This window comes from Oncorhynchus masou, chromosome 22, assembly GCF_036934945.1.
Source record: "Oncorhynchus masou masou isolate Uvic2021 chromosome 22, UVic_Omas_1.1, whole genome shotgun sequence".
Lineage (NCBI taxonomy): Eukaryota > Metazoa > Chordata > Actinopteri > Salmoniformes > Salmonidae > Oncorhynchus > Oncorhynchus masou.
This window is the reverse complement of record NC_088233.1, coordinates 9,259,994-9,271,094: the sequence shown is the minus strand read 5'-3', so window position 1 is coordinate 9,271,094 and position 11,101 is coordinate 9,259,994. Positions and strand designations below refer to the sequence as shown.

At 41.3% G+C, this 11,101-nt stretch overlaps 1 protein-coding gene and 1 non-coding gene across 2 annotated transcripts; one reads left to right on the top strand and one right to left on the bottom strand.

Annotated features, from left to right (window-relative positions):
• The first annotated feature begins 422 nt into the window (after positions 1-422).
• Positions 423-11,078, top strand: LOC135508970 (coiled-coil domain-containing protein 38-like). The gene is made up of 17 exons (XM_064929217.1): positions 423-503; positions 730-832; positions 927-995; positions 1,086-1,151; positions 1,536-1,627; positions 1,789-1,951; positions 2,222-2,289; positions 2,522-2,685; positions 3,192-3,272; positions 3,760-3,932; positions 4,139-4,220; positions 4,350-4,443; positions 4,785-4,936; positions 5,202-5,337; positions 8,001-8,203; positions 8,642-8,735; positions 8,996-11,078. Exons 1-17 carry the CDS (start codon positions 432-434, stop codon positions 9,104-9,106), a joined length of 1,923 nt encoding a protein of 640 aa, XP_064785289.1. The 5' UTR covers positions 423-431; the 3' UTR covers positions 9,107-11,078.
• trnay-gua (transfer RNA tyrosine (anticodon GUA)) lies at positions 3,322-3,411 on the bottom strand. Its single transcript is given in 2 exon segments — positions 3,322-3,357; positions 3,375-3,411. It is a non-coding gene; the product is annotated as a tRNA-Tyr (tRNA).
• Positions 11,079-11,101: the final 23 nt, after the last annotated feature.

The following is an 11,101-nucleotide window of genomic DNA, read 5'->3' as shown; positions in this document are numbered from 1 at the left end:
TTATGGGTGGTCCATTTTGCCATGAACCCAACTGAGCTATAAAGGACTTGTTGAGGAAAAGCGTGCAAGTGAGCATTTCACTGCACTGTTTACACCTGCTGTATCCTGTGTACGTGACATTTAAACGTCGATTGACGGCGGATTGACGGCGGAAATAGAAGATTCAGTTGAAGTTAAAAAATTCTGTAGACATTTAAAAAAAAAGCATCTGTAAATAATCAAACATTATATAGGCCTATGTATCTATAAATAAACTAATGGATTTAAATACTTTACATCGAAAATGTTGAAAGAAGCCATGAGTGAACTCGTGCTTCAGTAATGGAATCAATATTTCCCTGACATTCTTTTGTAATGAACTACATAGCTACAGTGCGCAATATTGCGTGAGTTGTTTACATTTGAAACGCACACCACTCATTTTAGCCCCAATGTGCCCAGAGATTGGAACACATCAGACATTAGACATTTCACCCCAGAAAGCTACTGAGGAAACATTTCAGGCAAGTGGACAGAGATAACAACCAGGGATTCAGGCATTTAGACCTATTCTGTAAACAACAATAATAACCTGCACTGAACATTTGTTTCTTAAACACTGTGATCTGAATAGCAACAAATGCAATACTATAAGATGTAGGCTATAGATTATTTAGACTATAGTCACTATTAGTAGTCACTATTTTTGACTGAAAACTCTGAAAATGATTTGTTATTGCATTCCCTCAGATATTAATTATTGTAAGTTATAGTACCTATCCCGAACACAAACTGGAAATGGACATTCCCTCCCCTCTTCGCTCCCCTTTGAGCATGCCTGATATTAAGAAAGGTAAGCCTACATTTACACAGATGCTAGTTTTTCTATATATAAGCTTTATTTTATTATTTTTTCACATGTTATGATACCATTTATGTTCTTTCAGTGAAGATAAGTTCTCCCAAACACACTCCTGATGCTGAATACCTCTTAAGGAGAAGGGGTGGGATGGCAGGTATTTAATTTGAGGACAAATGTACAATTTATGGGTGACTAAAACATTTATTATGAATAACAAACAAATAAACCATCTAATTTCTTACAGAAAGTCTTGAGGAGACTGCAAAGCCAACATTGGATACAGTCTGGCTGAAATCAAGAAATAGTACAGGTAATGCTTAACATGCAAATAATTGAACCATGGCAAATGTCACTGTTCTTACATTCATGATAATGTTATTATTTTATTTATTTATATCTTGTTAAAAGCACTTTGATAGGATATTTGTTGAACTATTGAATGCAGTGTTTCTCAAAACTCTCCTTGGGGACCCCCAGATATTTCACCATTTTGTTGTGGCCCTGAACTAGTTCACCTGATTGCTCTAGTCAAAGGGCATGATGATTAGTTGACTAATTTAATCAGGTGTGCTAGCTCTGGAATAGATCCAATACATGGAATGGTTGGGTATTCCCGAGGAGAGGTTGGAGAACCACTGGTTTAATGAATACACACCAGCCACGGAGACATGTTTTTCTTGTCTCTGATATGCAGATGACGACAGAAAATCGAACAACCCATTTGTGCTTCCAACGGATCGTAACATCTTCAAAAAGAGAGAGATTGAATCTGTAATCAAACAACAAGTACGTAGGCTACTGTAATACCCTCTGGAACTTTTATGCATCCATCTCTAGACCATAATAGAAAATAATACAAATAGAATAGAATCTTCAGATTGAGGCCTGTGAGCCTATCAAGCAAGTGATTACAGGAATACCATTTTGTAATTCTCGCATTCTCTCAGGAGAAGAAGTTCTTCAGCAGCCTGCCGACCCAGATGAAGAGTACCTACCTTACCCGACTCAGGTGCCGCTCTGCCCCCATGAGGAGCGCTGTGGAGGACACGATCCCAGAACCAGAGAAATGCAGACGGGAAAAAACGACATGGGCCACCGTGGTCACTAAAAGTACTGTATATGACAGACAACCGTCTAGAATCAAAATGTACATTTTAATGATCTAAATATGAATGTATTTGTATTGCTGTCTGGGTCCTATAATTAAGATGATTGTATAATAGGTAGACCTATAATAAAATAATATTATACTGTATATTTTATTATTGAGGTATCTATCGTTATTTCAATTATTGGACTTAAGACAGCAGTCACAATAAAGGAACATACATCAATGTTTTAACAGAGTGTCGACCAGGTTATCTCTTGTCATTTTTGCAGGTTGCAGTCAAGAGAGGGAGAACATTAGGGACTACTTGTCTAAACAGCGAGAAAAGTTTATGCAGCAGGTAAAACAATTATGGTCTAAAATGTAACAGAAGCTGTGGCTCGGTGTAATGAATTCAATCAAACCTGCAGTGCCGTAGTGATGCAAAGCCAATTTCATTTCAATTCAATATGATTTTTTTTTTAAACAGCCATCATTTCTGATGTAGAAGAGACAATCTCTACAGTAGGTTTTAAAGAATTCCAGGCTCTCTCTCTCTCTCTCTCTCTCTCTATCTATCCATGTCTCTATAGTACTCTCTGTCAGTGAAGCAAGACACCATCAAGAAGCTGGAGAAGGACATGGTGATAGAGCTTCAGTTGATCAGACACGCTGAGAAACATCTGCAACAGGACTCGGTTGCCTTTGAAAAGTTCATCAAGGAAAATGACCAGAGCTCAGTGGAAGCTGTCAAGTTGTTAGTAAGCCTATCATTATTGTTACCAATAAATAGTAGCCTACACATGATTTTGTATTAGCTTTTAAAATATCTCTAGCTACCTGATTGACAAATAACCAGTAGGTTAGAGTAATAGTTACAGTAGTTAGTTAATTTATTCACGATAGGTACACCACAGGTAGATCATGGTAAATGCACAATGTTACAATAAGTTAATCATTACCCATCTCATATGAATATACTGTATTATATACTATTCTTCTGTATCTTAGTCTATGCCGCTCTGACATTACTTGTCCATATATTTATATATTCTTAATTACATTCCTTTACTTAGATTTGTGTGTATTGGGTATATGGTGTGAAGTTGTTAGATATTACTGCACTGTCAAGGGCTAGAAACACAAGCATTACGCTACATCTGAAATTAACGTCTGCTCAACACGTGTATGTGAACAACACATTTATTTTAATTTAATTTAAATAAAAACATCACATGTATATTCTGTTATATTTCTTTCCAGGGCAGAGAAAGAGACTATGCTGAAAATGGAGAAAACAGCAGAAATTAAAAAAGTAACAGTACAAATGATGGCGATGAAAAGGTACTGTATCATGTACGCTATTACTAGAAGGAAAATATCAAAATGTGTCTCCTTCGAGCCGGATTTGAACCAGCGACCTAAGGATTTCCGCTTTGATTCCAACTACAGTCCTCCGCTCTACCAACTGAGCTATCGAAGGGACGCTGAATAATATGGAAAAAATAGGGCACTTAAAGATGCTGTCAGAGGGACTCGACAGTTGTGAAATATTTAATATTTGCAGTATCCCCCCCCCCCAGTTACGCTGCACGGCTTTAACATATTTGACTACTGTAGCTAATGTAGTAGTGAAAACTACCTAGCCACGTTACATTTTTTCAGAATGGATGTGCTAGCATGCGCGTTAGCTAGGCTACGTTTAGAGAACACGCCGCCGTCGCGCTGAACTCATTCCTTTCCATTTGGGGAGTGGGGTGGAGTCGACATGTGTTGTTTTTTTCAGTGGTAGTAAATGTCCTCCCCCATAATGCAAGCATATCCCCTTTAGCGACATCTCAAAGTATCAAGAAATACTGAAGGAGTACCAGACCTACAAAACGTTTCTCATGGCTGTCGGACCCATGGAGTGGCGTGAGGAACAGAAACGCAAGAGGGAGGACAGGAGAGCAACCAAGCAGAAAGAGAATACAAACATGTTCTGTCTTCCTTCATCGGTCAAAGGTATGGGAGTTTAAATACTTTCCTTGAATTTATTTGAGATTGATAAAAATGTGTGCAATAGGAAATATGCAATAGTAGGCTAAAGGTGGGTTGCAGCAAAATGGTTTAAATTAATCTAGGTTTAAAGTTCATCCACATTGGTGCAACGCACCCTAAATCTATTGACAGAAGTCTGACATTTTTTTTATTATTTTACTGATTCCAAGACGAAAATAAAAAAGGTCCAGCGTATGCCAGACGCAATTCAAGAGTCACAAAAAATTCCCAGATAAGACATCAAAGCAAAAGGTAAGAGGATGGGGAGCATTTTATATTTTTGGTGTGTGGATTGATTTTTATTTTATGATATAACGTAATTGACAAGTAACATTGAAAATAGTTCAGTGCTACTGTGTGCATTTGATTGTACCCTGTCAGTGGCAAAGTCAGCAGCATACTTCACCACCAGGAGAGACAGGGGTCCACCATCCCTGAGGTGCCAGAGACCGCAGAGACCTCAGACAGTGACGAGGTATGGATTAAACCTTCCTGTTTTTTATTAATGAACCTTCTTGAGTATTGATGTGTTTTGTTGACATAATGTATGTAACCAACCAGGAAAGTGGTTAAAAAATGGGGGTAAACCGGAGGTAAATTTAGCAAACCCCCCAATGCAACAAAAAAAACATACATAAATAATGTATCTAACTACCATAATAAGTGGGTAAACCCTATTCACAATTTAAGACAAGGAAACTGGGTTTATTTGGGTTGACCAACCAAGACAGCACAAACCGATCCAACTGGGACCAGACGTATGTGTTATCATTAGTTCTTCCATGTTGTTCTCTGCTGTGGCTCCTCTCCTCCAAGGAGCCAGAGTTGTATTACTCCAACCCCAGGGACATGCTGAATTTGCTGACTGATCTGGAGGAGCAGAACCTGTCCTACATCCAGAACTTCCAGGAGACAGAGGAGGTCATGGATGAGATCCGCAAAACCATCCAGTTGACGCAGGAAAGAATGTAAGGAAGGGCACATCATCTATGCTGTTATACTCCCTATTTGAATCAAATCCTCTCCGGAATACAACAGTGCTGTGTTCCTCAGAGTCTGCAACAAGAAACGAAAATGAGTGTTTGTTATCGACGAGTCCAGGTTCTCTTTGGGCAACTTCACCTCTTTATTCAATTAATTTCATGCCTAATAAACACGAGCCAGGTGTCATCCCTAGCAGATGTGTGTGCTAACAGCGTGTGGTGTGGGTTTATTTACGCGTGTAATGTACAGGAACAGTGAGGCCCGGATCCTGCTGCAGCAGGTAGACATCCTGAAGAACACCATCCAGAGGGAGGAGGAGAAGACCTCTGAGCTGGAGTTCAAGTCCAGGATCTTCTCCTACGGAGAGTACAGAGCTGACAAACAGGTTAGTACTATTGTCCACGTCGTTGCTGCGGGCCCAATGGATGAGCGCGTTTGATGATCGACATAGCTCTCGATGACGAAATTGCGACTGCAGGTTCCATGAGCGCCTTCGATTGGCTGATTGATTGAATGACTGATTCATTGGTCTACTTCCTAAAATACATCAGAGAATAAGATAAGAGAATAAGATCCAAAGGTACCTCAACATTTACCCAAATCCAGATAGCAGATGTTCTGAAAGAGCTGCAAAACCTGGACCCGTATAAATCAGCTGGGCTTGACAATCTGGACCCTCTATTTCTGAAACTATCCGCCGCCATTGTCGCAACCCCTATTACCAGCCTGTTCAACCTCTCTTTCATATCGTCTGAGATCCCCAAGGACTGGAAAGCTGCCGCAGTCATCCCCCTCTTCAAAGGGGGAGACACCCAGGACCCAAACTGTTACAGACCTATATCCATTCTGCCTTGCCTATCTAAGGTCTTCGAAAGCCAAGTCAACAAACAGGTCACTGACCATCTCGAATCCCACCGTACCTTCTCCGCTATGCAATCTGGTTTCCGAGCCGGTCACGGGTGCACCTCAGCCACACTCAAGGTACTAAACGACATCATAACCGCCATCGATAAAAGACAGTACTGTGCAGCCGTCTTCATCGACCTTGCCAAGGCTTTCGACTCTGTCAATCACCATATTCTTATCGGCAGACTCAGTAGCCTCGGTTTTTTGGATGACTGCCTTGCCTGGTTCACCAATTACTTTGCAGACAGAGTTCAGTGTGTCAAATCGGAGGGCATGCTGTCCGGTCCTCTGGCAGTTTCTATGGGGTTCAATTCTCGGGCCGACTTTTCTCTGTATATATCAATGATGTTGCTCTTGCTGCGGGCGATTCCCTGATCCACCTCTACGCAGACGACACCATTCTATATACTTTCGGCCCGTCATTGGACACTGTGCTATCTAACCTCCAAACGAGCTTCAATGCCATACAACACTCCTTCCGTGGCCTCCAACTGCTCTTAAACGCTAGTAAAACCAAATGCATGCTTTTCAACCGATCGCTGCCTGCACCCGCTTGCCCGACTAGCATCACCACACTGGATGGTTCCGACCTTGAATATGTGGACACCTATAAGTACCTAGGTGTCTGGCTAGACTGTAAACTCTCCTTCCAGACCCATATCAAACATCTCCAATCGAAAATCAAATCAAGAGTCGGCTTTCTATTCCGTAACAAAGCCTCCTTCACTCACGCCGCCAAGCTTACCCTAGTAAAACTGACTATCCTACCGATCCTCGACTTCGGCGACGTCATGTACAAAATAGCTTCCAACACTCTACTCAGCAAACTGGATGCAGTTTATCACAGTGCCATCCGTTTTGTCACTAAAGCACCTTATACTACCCACCACTGAGACTTGTATGCTCTAGTCGGCTGGCCCTCGCTACATATTCGTCGCAAGACCCACTGGCTCCAGGTCGTCTACAAGGCCATGCTAGGTAAAGCTCCGCCTTATCTCAGTTCACTGGTCACGATGGCAACACCCATCCGTAGCACGCGCTCCAGCAGGTGTATCTCACTGATCATCCCTAAAGCCAACACCTCATTCGGCCGCCTTTCGTTCCAGTACTCTGCTGCCTGTGACTGGAACGAATTGCAAAATCGCTGAAGTTGGAGACCTTTATCTCCCTCACCAACTTCAAACATCAGCTATCTGAGCAGCTAACCGATCGCTGCAGCTGTACATAATCTATTGGTAAATAGCCCACCCATTTTCACCTACCTCATCCCCACAGTTTTTATTTATTTACTTTTCTGCTCTTTTGCACACCAATATCTCTACCTGTACATGATCATTTATCAATCCAGTGTTAATCTGCAATATTGTAATTATTCGCCTACCTCCTCATGCCTTTTGCACACATTGTATATAGACTCCCCTTTTTTTTCTACTGTGTTATTGACTTGTTAATTGTTTACTCCATGTGTAACTCTGTGTTGTCTGTTCACACTGCTATGCTTTATCTTGGCCAGGTCGCAGTTGTAAATGAGAACTTGTTCTCAACTATCCTACCTGGTTAAATAAAGGTGAAATAAAAAAATAAAAAAAATAAAAATCTCCCCAGACCTTTTCCTCCCACTGCATTTTGAGAGAGAGACTAGGAAAGAGGTTGCAATAATTCAAAGGAAATAGATGGTGTGTTTATAAATTCAATCTGGAGTGTGCCAGAATGCGCTCTGGGCGTTCGTAAACTCAGAGTGTTGTCAGATTGTCTATTAGTAAATTCAGAGCGTTCTGACCTCACAACGGCAGTCAAGCACCCAAGCTAACTGGCTAACGTTGGCGAGCTTTCTAGCTACTTCCAGACACATGAGAGAACACCTCACTCTGACCATTTTACTCTCCCTAGTAGAGCTGGTTAGGCTGTTTTCATGTTATCCAGAGCGTTGGTAACTGTGCTGCTGGCAACAATTTCATTGTTCTTTTTTACTGACAACTGCCATATTCAACGGGTGTTGAGCGTTCATAAATTAATCTGTTATTCTGTGCTCTGGCACACTCAGACGAGTGCTCTGAAATCGGTGTAGAGTGAATTTACGAACGCACCCAAAATTGAGATTAAACCATTTCATAGTCAATTTCACCTCCTTCCTTATCACAGGACGTGATGCTCAATGTGCTGCACAAGAAGGTGAAGGAAGTGTACAGGGTGTGTGTGGGAGAGGTGGACTCCAATATCAGCACTCTTCACATGCTGGCCAACATCGAGAGCAGAATGCAGGACGTTATGGACCGACTGGAGACGCTGCCCCCAGACAACATTGACACCGTCCGCACCCAGCGGGAGAAGGAGAAGAGGCTCAAGTATGTGTCCTTCCTCACAGCTCTTTGCGGTCATACACCGACCAGGAACCGTAAAAGCTCTTTAGCTGCGTTTACACAGGCAGCCCAATTCTGGTATTTTTTTCCCCACGCTAATTGTTCTTTTGACCAATCATATCAGTTATTTTGCCAATAATTGGGTAAAACATCAGAATTGGTCTGCCTGAGTAAACGCAACCTTTTGTGAAAACTTCTGGTGTAAAAAGGTCTTTATAAAATAAATGTGATTGATTAATTGTTGCCAACAACTTTCCACACTAATGCACATTGGGGATGAATGCTCTCAATTGTGCGGCCAGCGGTAGAAGTTGACCAGGGTATTTATTATCCCAAACTTCCTCAGCAATCTCAGGAAGAAGGCTATTAAAGGCAGTTGTGCCGTCTTGACAATAATGCTCCCTCCCTCTAATCTCCTTTCAGGATGCGTGAGGAGAAGCTGTTGATGAAGAAACACCACCAAGAGGAGAGACTCCGAATGGCTCTGGAGAGAGCCACCTCTGACAGCAAGAAGAGGGTCAGTGTACCAAACTGTGCACAAACAGGACACATATCGATTGCTATAATACAGTTTGAGTAAATATAGACTGTTTTATAGACTGGTGGGCATAGAGAATCAACCTAGAATACAATATCTACCTTTGCTACACTGTGTATTGATGAAACATGCTTCTCCGGGACCAAATGCCTTTGCAATGACACCTAATATTACAGAACTGTAACAGACAGTTTGCTACACAACCAGTCCCCATTTATCCTGTTTTCTCTGGCTTGTAGACGGGCAGAAGGCTGATGCCGCGATCGGAGCCATCAGAGATCAAGAAGAAGGACAAGACACATGCGTTGACCACTAGAGAGCAAGAAGACGCCTTGTACTTCTTTGCCTGATTATTTTAAACCATCAGTATTCAGACAATATAAGACAGTGACTGATTTTAAATTAGCTTTTGTATACAGTACCAATCAACAGTTTGGACATGCCTACTCATTCAAGGATTTTTCTTATTTAAAAAAAAAAAAACTATTTTCTGAAGACATCAAAACAATGAAATAACACATATGGAATCATGTAGTAACCAAAAGGTGTTAAACAAATCTATATTTTAGATTCTTCAAAGTAGCCACCCTTTGCCTTGATAACAGCTTTGCACACTCTTGGCATTCTCTCAACCAGCTTCACCTGGAATGCTGAGCATTTATTGGCTGCTTTTCCTTCACTCTGTGGTCCAACTCATCTGGGTTGAGGTCAGGTGATTGTGGAGGCCAAGTCATCTGATGCAACACTCCCATTACTCTCCTTCATGGTCAAATAGCCCTTACACAGCCTGGAGGTGTGTTGGGTCATTGTCCTGTTGAAAAACAAATGATAGCGCAAACCAGATGGGATGGTGTATCGCTGCAGAATGCTGTGGTAGCCATGCTGGTTAAGTGTGCCTTGAATTCTAAATAAATCACTGACAATGTTACCAGCAAAGCAACATCACACCTCCATGTTTCACGGTGGGAACCACACATGTGGAGATCATCCGTTCATCTACTCTGCTTCTCACAAAGGCTCCACCTTTTCTCAGCTCACTGGTCACAATAACACCCACCCGTAGCACACATTCCAGCAGGTATCTCTCACTGATCATCCCCAACGCATCATTTGGCCGCCTTTCCTTCCGGTTCTCTGCTGTCAGTGACTGGAACGAATTGCAAAAATCACTGAAGCTGGAGACTTTATATTTCACTCACTAACTTTAAAACATCAGCTATCTGAGCAGCTAACCGATCGATGCAGCTGTAAATAGACCACCCAATCTACCTACCTCAACCCCATACTGTTTTTATTTACTTTTCTGTTCTTTTGCACATAAACATCTGCTCATTTATCACTCGTGTTATTCTGCTAAATTGTAATTCTTCGCTACTATTTCCTATTTATTGCCTACCTCCTCATGCCGGTCTAATATCCATTGCATGTGTTTCTTGGCCCAAGCAAGTCTCCTCTTATTGGTGTCCTTTTAGTAGTGTTTTCTTTGCACAAATTTGACCATGAAGGCCTGATTCACACAGTCTCCTCTGAACAGTTGATGTGTCAGTTCTTGAACTCTGAAGCATTTATTTGGGCTGCAATTTCTGAGGCTGGTAACTCTGAGCTTATCCTGTGCAGCAGAGGTAACTCTGGGCCTTCCTTTCCTGTGGCAGAGGCAGTTTTTTCATAGCGCTTAATGGTTTTTGCAACTACACTTGAAGAAACTTTCAAATTTCTTGAAATGTTCCGTATTGACTGACCTTCATGTCTTAAAGTAATGGACTGTCGTTTCTCTGAGCTGTTCTTGCCATAATATGGACTTGGTCTTTTACCAAATTGGGCTATCTTCTGTATACCAACCCTAACTTGCCACAGCACAACTGATTGGCTCAAATGCATTAAGGAAAGACATTTCGCAAAGGCACACCTGTTAATTGAAATGCATTCCAGGTGACTACCTCATGAAACTGGTTGAGAGAATGCCAAGAGTGCACAAAGCAGTCAAGGCAAAGGGTGGCTACTTTGAAGAATTTAAAATATATTTTGATTTAACACTTTTTTGGTTACTACATGATTCCATATTATGTGTTATTTCATTGTAGATTAATAGTGAAGACATCAACTACGTAGAAAATATTAAAAATAAAAACCCTGGAAGGAGGTGGTGTCCAAACTTTTGACTGGTACTGTACATTGTCTATATTTGTTAGCCCAGGTCACCAAGGAGCATTTAGATTCACTCACTGATTTGGCCTATACAATATTATCTAATGCTATACAACAGTTAGATTGTTAAAATGTACTGTATACTTTGATTATAAAATAAAAATTATATTATTTTTACCTTAGTATATTCTGTAATTGTT

What these genes read in the sequence shown, in the direction of transcription:
- LOC135508970 (XM_064929217.1), top strand. Translation starts at nt 432, where the DNA reads ATGTGCCCAGAGATTGGAACACATCAGACATTAGACATTTCACCCCAG. An exon ending in GGCCACCGTGGTCACTAAAA is followed by an intron (nt 1,952 to 2,221) that starts GTACTGTATATG and finishes TCATTTTTGCAG; the next exon opens with GTTGCAGTCAAGAGAGGGAG. An exon ending in ATAAGACATCAAAGCAAAAG is followed by an intron (nt 4,221 to 4,349) that starts GTAAGAGGATGG and finishes GTACCCTGTCAG; the next exon opens with TGGCAAAGTCAGCAGCATAC.